This window comes from Carcharhinus amblyrhynchos, chromosome 17, assembly GCF_965287045.1.
Source record: "Carcharhinus amblyrhynchos chromosome 17, sCarAmb.v2.hapA, whole genome shotgun sequence".
Taxonomy (NCBI): domain Eukaryota; kingdom Metazoa; phylum Chordata; class Chondrichthyes; order Carcharhiniformes; family Carcharhinidae; genus Carcharhinus; species Carcharhinus amblyrhynchos.
The window spans coordinates 12,595,537-12,610,676 of record NC_137340.1 but is presented as its reverse complement, the minus strand read 5'-3'; the positions used below and the strand labels follow the sequence as shown (position 1 = coordinate 12,610,676).

The window sequence follows — 15,140 nt, the reverse complement described above, 5'->3', positions numbered from 1 at the left end:
GGGATCTAAAAGAGATAACTGTAGGGATAGCAGAAGCTCTGGCTATGATTTTCCAAACTTCCCTAGATTCAGGAATGGTCCCAGCAGATTGGAAGTTTGCAAATGCAACATTGCTATTCGAAAAAGATGGAAGAGGGAAAACCAGGAACTATGGGACACTTAGCCTGCATTTAGTCAGTAGGAAAGTGTTATTAGAATCTATTATTAAAAAGTCTTAACAAGACATTTAGAAAAAGCTAAGTCAGCATGATATTACAAAAGGGAAATCATGTTTGACAAATTTAGAGATTTTTAAGGATGTAACTAATAGGGTAAATAAATTGGAACCAGGAGATGTGGTGTACTTGGACTCATACCAGCATTCAATAAGATGCTTCGTGAAAGGTTAATACAAAGGGTAAGGGCTCATGGAGTTGGGGTTGAATATTGGCACGGATTGGTTAACGCAGATGAAGCAGAGAGGAGGGATAAGTGGGGCATTTTTACATTGGTAGACTATGACTAGTGCAAAGATCAGTGCTAGAACCTCAGCCAATTACAGTATACCACCTCAGCTATATCAATGACTTAGACAAAGAGACAATGGCTGGGAATTTACCGCTCCACCCGCCACAGGAACAAGAGCAGGCGAAGGTTGGACCCTAGAAAGGTCCGTTGACCTTGGTGGTGGTGGTGGTGAGGGGATGATTTTACTGTTTCAGGACGAACGAGGCTGTAAAATCCTGCCCTATGTGTCTAAGATAATGCAAAGCCAGATGGGAATGCGAGTTGTTGGAGGACACAGAGAATTGCCAGGTGAGTAGGCAAAAAAATGGCAAAGATGTTAAGAATAGAAAAGTAGAATTTTTTTTAAGATACATGAAACTTTAAATGTTGAAGTCCAGTGAGACTGGGGTACACTAGTACAAGAAACAGAAAAAGCCAGTATGGAGATAAAGCAAATGACATGTTGATCTTTTTTGCAAGAGGATTGGAATGCAGAATTAAAGGAGTCACTCTACAGTTGCACAGAGCTTTGGTGTGACCATACCTACTGCCAAACTTTGGTCTCCATGTTTAAGGAAGGATATATTTGATTAGAGCTAATACAGTGAAGGTTCATTCGATTGGTCCCTGGGAAAAGAGAGTTGTCCTATGATGAGCGGCTGAGTAAATTATGTGTATATTTTCTGGAGTTTAGAAAAATTAGGTGATTGCATTAATTCTGAAGGGACTTGACAAGATAGATACTGACAGGTTGCTTCTTCTGGGTGGGGAATCTAGAACAAGGGGACACAGTCTTGGGATATGAATATGACTATATAAGATTAGGATGGGAAGAAATTCATTCACTTAAAGGGTTATGAATCTCTGTAATTCTGTACCCCAGAGGGTTGTGGATGCGTTGTCAATGAACATGTTTAAGACAGAGAGACATATTTTTGATCTCTCAGGAATCAAGAGATATGGAGAGCGAGCGCAAAAGTGAAGCACAAGACCAGTCATAATCATATTGAATGGTAGAGCAGGCTTGATGGGCTGAATGGTCTTCTCCTGCTCCCATTTCTTGTGTTCTTACTTAGTCAATCTCATTCGTGATGATATAAACACCTGTGCTTATTGTTTCACTGCTCTGTACAGAATCCCCTGAAGTTTGCACTTCCATAGTTGTCCACACCACTGTTCAGTTTGGAGTTGAACATGTCCAAAAGGATAAGGAGGAGGTGGAACCTCTGATCCTTGAACAGTTACAGCGAGTTCTGCCAGGATTGCCCAAGTCTAGAAGTACCAAGTGTCACAAATGGAGATACTCACAGGTAATGCTGATTGCAATGGCTACGTGACCTAAGCAACTTTTTGCTTCAAATCAGAAACATAAAACTGTGATGTTATTTTGTTGTTTGGCAGGTCCAGCCAAAGCCTAGTGTATATCTCAAGGGGAATGGATGAGAGCCATGCAATTATTTTGATTGCAACATGTTAAAAGTAAACCTTAGACAAAAAAGGCCTTAAAAGGTGTACGAGCTGGATAATAAATCTAGAATGCCATTAAAGCCTCCAAATTGGCGTCCACTTTTCAATCCATAGGATGAAACATTTGGCTTTATATTTATTTGTGTGATGGAAAGTTATCCAGATAGTTAATGGAGCAGAGTGTCGAACCAGATAAACATCATTTCTGAGGTGGAATTCTTAATTCAATGGGGTTCCTTTCTGTCATCGGAACATCCCATCAGACCTTTATATATATTTAGAAATCCAAATCTTAAGCTGCAATGATTAGTTAATGAATGGTAGCTGTATTTTGCCTTTTGTTACCAATGGATTGGCAGCTATTTATTCTTCAACAGCTGAACACAATGAGGTGACTTTCAAGAAGGAATAGAGAGGCTTTCTAATCCAGCTGCTTCGGAGTCACATTAAAACCTCCAGATCCAACCTGCCATTTTCCTTTGAGTTTGCCATTAGATTCCTCTGCCAGAATTTTAACGCCCACCCAAAGCTCGTAAGATCCTGTTTGAGGCTGATGGAGAATGCTGTTCCGCGAGCATCACCTGCTCCAATTCTGGGGTGGTCGAGATGGTAAAATTCCAGCCCTTCTCTTCCTTCCTCAGCTCAGTGACTTCTTGCTGTTGTAGATTTACTCGGGAAGCGGCTATGTCAATATCCTGCTCAAATGGTCTCTCATCATTTTTGTTAGACAGTAAAGCCTGGACTTCCTCCTGTTTTACGGGGGAATTGAGTCAGTAAGATGGAACACTGAGCTTACTATCTCAAAGCCACCAGTCTAACATCAGAAGTATCCCCCAAATTTTGTTTTTATTCCAATTCAATCAAATCAAGTCCAATTCAGAGTCTCAACAAGTTGAGACATTCCCGATCCAAGCCGACAAGACAGGGCTCGCACCTTCTGTCTTGGGCTTGATCTACATGATCCAAGCTGATTGGAGTAGGTTTCGTTCCTCCTCCAAGGTGTGATCTCATTTGCATCTTAGCCAAAAGGCCGAGAGATACTGCAACAGTATGAGTGGGATTTTGCAATCTTTCGCACCAGTGGGATCCTTCAGTCCCCTTGACAGCAAACCTCCCACCTTGCATCCTCTGTGGGTTTCCTGACAGCAAGAGGAAACCTCAATGGCTGCGGCGGGGTGGGAAGGAGCTCACAGAAATTCCCACCCCACATTTAAATGGAGTCAGATGGGAGTCACTAACCCCCACAATTCGTTTTGCCCAACGCCTGAATTACAATGTAGATGGGCCTGATCCCACTCAAAAGGCCAGCATCAGGCTGGGCAGGGGGCCGCTGCACACGCACCAATGCCTCCCCCATGATCGCCAGTCTTCCAATCGCTGGCCCTGACCCTTCAGACATCACTGGCCCCAACCCAAACGCTACCCACCCCCCACCCCTGACAGTGCTGGCCCTGACCGCCACAGCGCCAACCCCCACTTCCCCAGCCCCCGGACATCGCCAGCCCTGACCCCCACCAACCTCCCCCCTCCCCCCCCCCCTCCCCCCCTCCCCCCCCCCCCCCCCCCCCCCCCCCCCCCCCCCCCCCCCCCCCCCCTCCCCCCCCCTCCCCCCCCCCCCCTCCCCCCCCCCGATTGCCAGCTCTGAACCCCCCCCCCCCAGTGATGGCCAACCCGGACATTCCTCCTCCTCCTCCTCCTCCCCTGATTGTCAGCCACCTGATAACCAGCCCCAGCCTCCGATGGCCAGCCACACCATTAACCCCCACTGCCTTGCAGAGTTCCCTCCTTGCCTCCCTCTTACCTCCTACTCCCCGGTTTGGCTCCACCCCTGCTTGGTCCTGCCCCCTCAGGCCCTACCCCCTTGGCACTGCCTGCTGCCCTGTGGACAGTGCCAGGATATCCTTGCATTTAACTGGGAGTGTCAGTTCCTCAGGCAGTCCTGAAGGTAGACTGCTCACACTCTGTGTACGTTGCTGTTAGAGTTGTAAATAAAGGGATTTTGTTGAAGGGACTTCTGAAGACTGATTACAGACCCTGACAGCCCCCAACCCATCCCAAATTATCACCATCACCATATAATTGGCAATATAAGTAGAATGAGAAGATGTATTGATCCTCTGAAGATTGTGTGAGTTGATAGTGCGTTTGTGAGTTGAACCATTGCTGAGTGTTTACTGCTCTTTGTATAAGTGAGTTTCCCCAACACCTAGATGATTAAAGGGAAAAGACGTGGATGAAGGCTACATGTGTGACAGAGGCAGTACCTGGACTTAAATTGGCCCCCACCATTTCCAACACCTCTGACACTTTCTGCAAGCTTTGTCCATACGCGAATTACCCTCCTCTTGTCCTCAGTGCCCAACAGTTCAGTCCCTTCTTAACCTGACTTGAGACTATACCATCTCCATGAACAAAGAGAATCTGGGCACATTTCCTGCTGCTGCCGACTCCCACAGCCCCCTAGCCTGCTGCTCCTCACGCACACAGTCCGCTGTTCTAAAAGTCCTCCTTTAACCCGCTGCACTGGAATTGAACTTCCCAATCGCAGTTAGCCTAGCGCGAGTGGTTTTCCCATTTCAAACATCCCCCCCCACAGAGCAAAGAAGAGCCCTGGGCAGTTAGTGAAGTCACGTGAATGGATAGGAGTGCCACTCTGCTGTGGAGCTGCTAACAGGAGGGGAAGCAACGGACTATTTGGTCATGGGAGGTATGCTGGCCAAATCTGTCCCCAGCTGATATCCACACACGCGCGCACACTTCCAGGAGAGCAATCAGGAGCAGAAACCCTGGCCAAGTGGCCTCTCTGTAACCTGAGACAATATAACCAACAATGGTCCCATTACCAGCTTGCAGTTCAGATCAGCTAATGCACCACAGACTCAGGATTGAACCCGAGACATTCCTGATCCCGACAGATCAGTGGATTAACCAAGGGATCCATTGACGATCATCTGGATCTTTCAAGATCAAAGACTTTAACTGACTATACATTTTCCTAACAAAAAGAAACAGCAGCTTGGAAAGCTAATACGTAATGCTTTTGAGTCCTTGCTATTTAGGTTTTGTGTGAAAAATTTAACTAAGTGTATATTTTTTTTCCAGTAGAATTGGTGCACTTTCTTTGCAGTACATATGTGAGTTTTATGGTATGATAGATTCACCTGGAGGACAGACAGATTCAGTTCCCACATTCAGAAGCTGCTTGCAGCTAAAGCTGGGTGTCTTACTGTTAGAAGTCTTGTAGCTTGTACCACCTGCACAAGGGCAAGTGGAAGTGCTACTATGTACTGCTTGTGTTATGTATAGAAACAGAACACTCCGTGGTCACTGATAATATCACAATCTTTAGGGCGGCACGGTGACACACTGGTTAGCACTGCTGCCTCACAGCGTCAGGGACATGGGTCACTGCCTGTGTGGAGTCTGTAAGTTCTCCCCGTGTCTGAGTGGGTTTCCTCTGGGTGCTCCATAAATATAAATATTGTAGCTACAAGAGCAGGTCAGAGGCTAGGAATCATGCAGCAAGTAACTCATCTCCTGACACCCCAAAGCCTATCCACCATCTACAAGGCACAAACAGGAGAGTGATGGAATACTCCCCACTTGGGATGGATGCAGCTCCAACAACACTCAATAATCTTGACACCATCCAGATTAAAACAGCCCACTTGATTGGTACCCATCCATAAGCATTCACTCCTTCCACCGCTGACTCACAGTAGCAGCAGTGTGTGCCGCCCACAAGATGCACAGAAGGAACTCACCAAGTCGCCTCAGGCAGCACCTTCCAAACTTCCAACCACTCTCATCTAAAGGGACAAGTGCAGCGACACATGGAAACGCCACCACCTGGAAATTCCCTCCAAGTCACTCACAGTCCTGACTTGAATGCTAAATTGCCGTTTAGTGTCAGGGGAATTAACAGAGTAAATGACATGGGGGATATATTTCTATAACATGGGACTATAGAAATAGGGCCTTAGTGGGATTGTTGTTGGTGCAGGCTCGATAGACTAAATGGCCTCCTTCTGCACTGTAGGGATTCTATGATCAGTTTAAGAACTTTTGGCCTTTCACCTGAGCCTGTTCTATCAGTGGCTGTAGACAACAAATGCAATTGCATTGCAGAAATGTTCCTCAGATTGGAATGGGGTGGGGAGATTAATCTTTCTGAAGTGACAAAGGCTTCACACGAACAACGAGATCAAGACTCATACAGTCTCAGTCTCATGCTGACTCATTCTCCCTCAGAATCTTTCCGTTTTACACATTCCAATTCTCTCCATGTACAGAGTGAATTTACATCAAATTGTAGCCATTGCATTTTTTAATCCCTGCTTTCCAACATTTCTCTTCATTTTGGACACCCAATGCTGTGATTCCATTATCCTACTCTGCATTTTTAAATTTACCCTCAATAATTTCCATAGTGCCACTAAGTTAATCCATTTAATAGCTTCACTGTTAAAATAGCAGCTAGCAAACCAGATTGGAGATAATTGGGCTTTGGCTAGTGGCTCATTCATATACTGTCATATACTGCACTGGTAGGGTAAAAGGACATAAAGTGATAGTATATGGGACTGGGTGCAAATAACAACAGAAGTTAAGTCAATAGCTGTTAACTCCTTAAAGGTTTGGTCTAGACTGAGGCAAAACCTGCAACGATGCCAATGATGTCACAAACCATACATGTGACCAGACTCGGTTTCTGCTGATTGGCCGGACTCACATCTGGTAGTATGGATGGGTGGTTCACCAGGAGGTAGTTCTGGCACACACAGTACAGGCACATTGATGTGTGTAGCTTACAACTGACCTACATGCAAATTATGATATGCAGCTGTTCCATTAGCAAGAAGTGGGTTCCTGCAACTGCACTGGCTAAACTGGCTCTATCTCCTATACAGTTTAAATTGGACGTTAACTAGTGTGGACCACACAAGTTGACCTTCAGTTTGAGCTATATAGGAGATAGGGCCAGTTTGAGTCAGTGCAGTTGCAGGAATCCACTTCTTGCTAATAGTACAGCTGCATACCATAATCTGCGCTCCTTGTTGAAACAAGTATCTTTTGGAATTACCTTCTCCTCTTAAGATTTGTGACTCCTGATTGTGTTCTACTATCTCGGAAGTCTCCTGCAGTAGAAGTAGATGAAAGATAGTTCTCAGCTGTCTCTTCAGCAGTAGTAAAGCTGGGGAACTCTGAGTAGTCACTTTGTTGTTGCAATATGTCACTAAGAAACTGTTTAGACAGTGATTTAATGAGCCTTGGTCCTCAGAGGCTTTCAGTACATGTTCAAGACCTGGACAAACCTTTTGGCTAAACCATTTATTGGTGGGCTGTATCGTAGAATCCTATGGTGCAGAAGGAGGCTATTCAGCCCATCAAGTCTGCACCAACCACAATCCCACCCAGACCCTACCCCATAACCCTGGGCATTTACCCTAGCTAGTCCCCCTAACACTAAGGGACAATTTAGCCTTGGCCAATCTGCCTAACCTGCGCATCTTTGGACTGTGGGAAGAAATTTAGCGTAGATCTCACTGAGCTATTGGGTGATTTGTTCTGCAGTTGTTGACTTCATTATGACAATTCTGGCCACTTGGAGTGTGCATCTACAACAACCATGAACATGTGTGCTTCATATAGACCTGTGAAGTCAATGTATCAATTGTCAAGGCTTTTTAGACCATTCCCATGGGTGTAATGGGGACAAAGGTGGTTGTCCCCATTACACCCATTGTCCCATTACCCCCACACATGACTGGAACAGTCCTTTCTCCTCAATCAGGGCATCAAGTCCAGGACACCAGCAGTGGATTCTTGTAAATTCTTTCATTTGATATATACCTGGGTGCCCTTCATATAATTGTTCCAATACTCTTGGTACAACTTTGGAGAAATTATTACACATATGCCCCACAACAGGCATCTGTCCTGTACTGCCAGCTTGAGTGTTCTGGAAATATATGGCATGAATTCGAGATGCATTCCAGCTGTCCTCCATTTTAACAACATTTCCAATACCTTCCCCATCACTGGATCATTTCTGGTCTGTCAGTGAACCTGAGCTGCAGTCACTGGGACATGCTGAACAAATCCACAATTTCACCTGTAACACCCAACCCCTTAATGGTAAAATTAGTAATCTAATATTTGATACCTTGCCATTATAACTTTTACAAATTATTTGCTATTATTAGAATAACTTACTTCTTCCCCAGAGTGCAGACATTGAATGATTCTAATAAGAAGGGAGGGGATGGTGGGATTTGTGGGTAAATAATGATTGAAGGTTGTGTGACAATTTGAACTGATATCTTGGGTCTAGTTCTTCTCCACCTTCTCTTGATGGTCATCTCACTTTAGCACCTCTGACCAAAGGAATTGATATAATTCTGAAATAACCAAACATCTTCTCCCTGCAGTGATTTGTCCATTTGTTTCTCTTGTGTGTTTGATTTTTAGAAGAGGTATGGGAAAAAATTGCATTAATCCTATTTCTTAGCTTTTTTTGAATTGAAAATGTTAAGTTGCATGTGATGATGAAACAATCCAGGAAACTCAATGATTTGGTGTACTATTTTGCAGCAGCTTTGTGTTGCCCTCCATGTGTTAATGCAACATTTGACTGTTGTTACATGTGTTCAATAATTAAAGAATTAAATGCAGTTGACTTCAGGTCAGCTGAAGCGATGATGTTTGTATTGTGAGTGGGATGCGAGATGAGATAGGCCACAATGTTCCACTGCATGTGCTGATGTCTGTCACAGATTCAGAATGGCAGCCACATTCATTTCTGCCTTACTAACCTTATTGAGTTGCCTTACTAACCTTATTGAGTTTTTTGAGAAAGTGACCAAAGAGGTGGATGGGGGTAAGGCAGTGGACGTGGTGTATATGGATTTTAGTAAGGCGTTTGATAAGGTTCACCATGGTAGGCTTCTGCACAAAATGCAGATGTATGGGATTGGGGGTGATCTAGGGAACTGGATTAGGAATTGGCTAGCGGATAGGAGACAGAGGGTAGTGGTTGACGGTAAATATTCATCATGGAGTTCGGTTACAAGTGGTGTGCCTCAGGGATCTGTGTTGGGGCCACTGCTGTTTGTGATTTTTATTAATGATCTGGATGAGGGTATAGTTGGGTGGATCAGTAAATTTGCTGATGACACCAAAGTCGGAGGTGTGGTAGATAGTGAGGAAGGGTGTCATAGTTTGCAGGAAGACTTTAGACAGGTTGCAGAGCTGGGCCGAGAGGTGGCGGATGGAGTTTAATGCAGAGAAATGTGAGGTAATTCACTTTGGTAGGAATAACAGATGTGTTGAGTATAGGGCTAAGGGGAAGACTTTGAATAGTGTGGAGGAGCAGAGGGATCTAGGTGTATGTGTACATAGATCCCTGAAAGTTGGGAATCAAGTAGATAAGGTTGTTAAGAAGGCATACAGTGTCTTGGCGTTTATTGGTAGGGGGATTGAATTTAGGAGTCGTAGCGTTATGTTGCAACTGTACACAACTCTGGTGCGGCCGCACTTGGAGTATTGTGTGCAGTTCTGGTCCCCACATTACAGGAAGGATGTGGAGGCTTTGGAGAGGGTGCAGAGGAGGTTTACCAGGATGTTGCCTGGTATGGAGGGGAGATCCTATGAGGAGAGGCTGAGGGATTTGGGGTTGTTTTCACTGGAAAGAAGGCGGCTAAGAGGGGATCTTATTGAAACATATAAGATGATTAGAGGTTTAGATAGGGTGGATAGTGATAGCCTTTTTCCTCTGATGGAAAAATCTAGCACGAGGGGGCATGGCTTTAAACTAAGGGGGGGTAGTTATGGTGAGGGATTGGAATGCCCTGCCTGCTGCAGTTGTAAATGCGCCTAGTTTGGGGGCGTTTAAGAGGTCTGTGGACAGGTTTATGGACGAAAAGGGATTGGTTTAGGTTAGTGGGTCATTGTTGTTGTTTGTTTTTTTAACTGGTCGGCGCAACATCGTGGGCCGAAGGGCCTGTTCCGCGCTGTAATGTTCTATGTTCTATGTTCTATCAGCGAAAACTAGAAAATACTGGAAGCACTACTGTGTGCTATTTGACCAGTAGGCAAAGGCAGTCATGATAATGCATCAGCATTGGCATGACTCTCAGACTGACAGTATTTAATCTTGTAGGAATATGCAGATAGTAATAAAGACCATCCCATGGCAAGCAATGGGATACCTTTAGGTGGCCCAAAAATAGTTCAGGTGTTCTATCAAAAAAGTGAGGTGTTGACACTAGAGGAATTGGTGAAATTTTCACACTGCAAAGGTAATACACAGTGCTGCTTTCTCCAATTGAGTGTAATGTCCCATTTTGCACAGTGATGACATGCCTGTTGCTGGGTAGACTTTCTCTGGCAGCCATGTTATGGATCCTTGTGCCTGCTCCAAGCTGAGAAGCCTCCTTAGCAACCAGCTGCATCAAAATGGCCATGTCTAGGGATGTTTCCAGACTTAAATTCCATTCAGTTAGCAATCTCTGCTGTACAGCCTCATTCCTCAGCCCACAAACCAGATGGTCTCTGAGCATATCATCCAGAGTGTCACCAAATTCACAATGCACTTGAGATGCCTTAGGGTTACAACAAATTGTACTATATTTTCTCCTTCTAGCTGATTTCTCCTGTGGAACTTAAAACACTCCACAATAATCAATGGTTCGGGTGAGTATTAGTTCTCCAGTATCTTAGTTAATACTTGGTATGTTTTGCTACCAGGTTTCTCGAGATATACTAAATTCTGGACTGAATGATAAGCTTTATAGTAAATGGTGCTGAGAAAAGCAGGGTCTACGATATCCTCAGGAATCTTGTTTGCCGAGATATAAAACTGAAATTTTTCCGCATAGCACTACCAAATCTCCGATTGTTCCATGGATGGGACAATGACACCACATTTTCCCTCTATTTTACAGCGATACTGAGATCTATTCAGCAACGTTCTCACAGCAGATTCCCTTAGTCTCGAGGGTTTAGCTTATTTTGTAAATTTTAACATGAGCCAAATTTAGCAGCTTGTCTTAGTTTTATGCAATGCACAAAATCTCTCTGTCTCACTCTACCTCCGTGCCCCAGTCTAACCGTGCATGTGCTGAGCTCTGCAGCCTCAACTCCTCGGGCTGCCGGTTTGAAATTTCAGTATGGACCTTTTCCCTCTTCTGCCCAACAAACGTACCTGTCTGATGCCAGGCACAACTGCCTGACCTGCTGTTCATTCTACCCCACCGTCGAAAGTATCAAAGTTTCCAGTTGGCAAGTGCAGCTCCAATTTTTATTTTTTGCTCACGAACAATTTAACTCGGTCCTCGTCGCCAGTACTCTTTTCATCCTGCTATAGACTGCACTTGGAGGATAAGAGAACATGAAGTGATAGCATGTGGGGTTGGATGCAAACAACAACAGAGGTTTATTTAATAACTGTTAACTTTACAAAGGCTTGATCTAGAGAATGAGGCAAAGCTGCACTGACATCCTGAATTATATACGTGACTCGACTCTTAAGTGACAACATCACGACAACAATCCCAAATATAAAACATATAAAACATTCTTCTGTTTGCTGTTTAAATGGTGCCGTTAATTGGTTTATTTTAAATAGCTTACCGTTGCTGTTAAAATAGCAAAGAGACAGCATAGAATTATTTGTCCATTAATAGTGTCAGTTGTATGTTCTACTTTTAGCTATTCAATTGTCATCTGAAAGATACCTAACATGAAATTGAATGAAAAAGTTCAGCAGCTGATCAGAGACTGGAGGATCCCACGTAACAGTTCAACCGGTCCTTAGATGCTGAAACTGCTGTAACTGGTGAAGATGTGCCCTTTCATCTTTGATCTTGCCAATGGGATGTCACTTTTGAGCATAACAATAACACAAAAAGTACTGTACATCTCTTTTCTTTCTACCCAGCTAGTGACATCTTTAATCCCACAGCGAGATCTGTCGTTTATTTTTGTAACTTATATTCTGTAGCGCTCCCAGGACAGAAACCATTAGCACAGCGTGGGAGATGGAATCTTCAACTGGGGGGGAGGTGGGTTGTGAAACGGCAAACCGTACAATAATTTCCCACTGCTTTTCCTGCAGGTCATCAAATCGGTTCCGAGCTGCCGGGGACACATGACGCTTCACGTTCAGCCGCTTCTTGTGTGTGGCGGTGATAGCTTTACACATTCAAACTTTGATGGCTGCACAGAATCTGCCTTGACAATCCTGGATGTGTTTAAATGTCATTTTTAACTGTCTGCACCTCTTACTTTTGAGTACTTTGCCTTGTCTCTGATCTCATTCATTATTGCAGACCCCGTTAATGGAGGCTCTTCAGAGTGCGGATGAAATCAATAGTTCCCCCCTTCCCCCACCCCGGGAGAATTTGGCACATAGATCATATTTGCATCTGCACTAGAAAATAATGGAAACATATGTTATGCATTTGACATCAGGATCCAGGGAGACAGGTCTGAGTACAATGAGAAACTGCCTAGTAGTAATCCAAGTAATGATCCTGTGTGTAGTGATTAACGTTGTTAGAGCTTTAGAAAATGCAACTCTTAGCCAAATTTCACACTATATATTCCATGTAACATAATATTAAATCATTTTATGTTCTAAACTGCAGAGCCAGACACAGCAGTTTTCATACAAAAGTAACGTTTTTGGAATTTTCTTCCCATTTGGCTTATTTTCTCAGACTGTTGGATTAAACACGGAACAATCTCACTGTCGGGTGGGTCGGAACACGGATTCCGTCTCTTTCTTCAGTTACTAATCTCGACCGGCGTTCCAGCCTCGCCTTCTCTTGCCAGGTGAGCTTATGGTCATTCCTCACAGAGAGCTGGACAGCACGGTGGCTAGCACTGCTCCCTCACAGAGGCAGGGGCCTGTGTTAAATTTCCAGCTTGGGTCACTGTCTGTGTGGAGTTTGCATGTGGGTTTCCCCTCAGTGCACCGGTTTCCTCCCACAGTCCAAAGATATGCAGGGTTAGGTGGGTTGGCCATGCTAAATTGCCCGTTAGTGTTAGCTAGCGTAAATGCATGGGGTTGTGGGGATAGGGCTTGGGTGGGATTGTGGTTGGTGCGGACTCAATCGGCCAAATGGCCTCCTTCTGCACTGTAGGGATGCTATGATTCTAGTAGAGGGTGGCAGACTCCCTCAAAGACTCTCTTCACAGAGACGAGGAAGAACAGCCAAAAGCAGAATTGCTCTTCAGATTCATGTTGCTTCTACCTGTCCTGCATTCAGCTGTGACACAGGCCCAGTGACTGGGTTTTCTTGCTGGCTTTGGGACCCTGACATTGGTACAAAAGGGGGATTGTGAGCCCACATTCACCAGTAGCATGCCCGGTGATGCAATATTCTTAGAGGCAGCCTCTTAATTAGCTGCCTCCGCACTTGCCATCCAGGTGGCAGGGTGGTCTCCTCTTACAGACAGAGGTTCACATCTGGAGCCTCCACAGTGCCACTGGGGGGAGCTGGACTCTGCTGAGGTAGGTCAAAGACCATGAGGGCACCTCGTCAGAGGAAGCCTTGAAGGGTATAATTTGTACTGCTGAAGACCTTAGGCCCCATGGAAGTGGAGGGAAAATCTTTCCTGGCTGCTACCCCTTTCTTGGGGCATGGAGCCTCTGGCGCAGATAGCTCACCCCTCTCCCCAAAGGGAGGGAGGTGGCGTCCAGTGCGCTGGTAGTGTTTGCACATAGCCAGGGACGGGGTGGGGGTGCGCTGCTGGCAACAAAATGCAGTCACGGCTGTAAACCAAAATAATTTGATATGTAATTGGCTTAATTAACTACACTCTTCCATGGTTCGAGCAGCTGATCCAGGTCCCCACCCGCCCCATGAAATACTTTCCAGGCGTGGGATTGCATCTGGACATCAGCCCGATACAACTCCCCTTTATTTCCCCGGTCTTCCTCCCTGGCTTCACCACCCCCAAGGCTGCCGCCACAAGGATGGCAGTCTGTAATAAACACCCTACTATCATCCCAGCAGGAGCAAGAGGAACAGAGTTGGCTTTGCAAAAGTAAACACAAAAAGTACAGCGGATGCCGGTGACGTGAAATAATAACAGAAAGTGCTGGAAAATCTCAGCATTTCTGGCAGCAGATCTGTGGGGACGGGGAGAGATTTGACCTTTGAATCCAATATGAATATTCTTCAAAGATGACTCCTATCGGATTGAAAGCATTAACTCTGCTTTTCTCTCTGCAGATGCTGCCAGAGCTGTTGAGTTTTGCCAGCACTTTGTTTTTATTAGCTTTGCTGTGTCTGTGTATTTTTTAGTTTTAATACCGCCCCTTTCACAAGCACCCAGACCACGTCTCCCGGACAAGCAACCCAGTGACTAGTGTGGACTTTTCCAAATATAGATATATGGATAGATAGCTAACTAAAGTTGCTTACTGTGTGGCCAGAGTTAGTGACGTAGAAACATGACCCAAGTTAAAATGTCACACCCTCATTTCCCTACAGCATCCCTATCTGTCACTGCCTGGTACCAGTTTTGCTAATCCAGCCAAAGTTTGAACATTGAGCATCCACTCCAATCCCCAATCCATGGTGGCACAGTTGTTAGTACTGCTGCCTCAGAGCACCAGGGACCTGGTTTCAATTCCCAGCTTGGGTCTCTGTCTGTTCAGAGTCTGCACGTTCTCCTTGTCTGCGTGGATTTCCTCCCACAGTCTGAAAGACATGTTGTTAGGTGCATTGGCCGTGCTATATCTTCCCTCCGTGTACCCGAACAGGCACCGGAATGTGGCAAATAGGGATTTTCACTGTAATTTCATTGCTGTGTTTATATAAGCTTACTTGTTACACTAGTAAATAAACTTAAAAAACTTAAATTTATGATTGGAAATCAAGCCTTGGGAACATTACTTTCCCATCTTACCACTTTCCACAGCAAATAAAGAATGGGGACTTTATTGTCACCTGTCTGACAGGCATTAAAATGGTGCTGTATAGTTTTGAAAATAAAATGTATTTTCTGATCACACAACTTGGTAGTTTCAGTCTTTTACATGCCATCAAGTATATCCAGAAGAAAAGAATCTTTGCGCACAGGAAGTACAAAACTGATTTTTTTTAAGAGTGCACATTTGGATTTTGTATGACTAAAATTGGCTGGGTTTTGTAATTAATATGAAACCACCTCAC

At 44.8% G+C, this 15,140-nt stretch overlaps 1 protein-coding gene across 1 annotated transcript in view; it reads left to right on the top strand.

The window, feature by feature from the left end:
* Window positions 1-14,976, top strand: part of rnls (renalase, FAD-dependent amine oxidase) — a 136,227-nt gene extending 121,251 nt beyond the window's left edge. The window contains exons 6-7 of the mRNA XM_080205497.1: window positions 1,621-1,796; window positions 12,071-14,976. Of these exons, the coding sequence (XP_080061623.1) occupies window positions 1,621-1,796; window positions 12,071-12,223 (329 nt within the window). The 3' untranslated portion in view covers window positions 12,224-14,976. The remainder of the gene's footprint in view (window positions 1-1,620; window positions 1,797-12,070) is intronic.
* The last annotated feature ends 164 nt before the right edge of the window (window positions 14,977-15,140 follow it).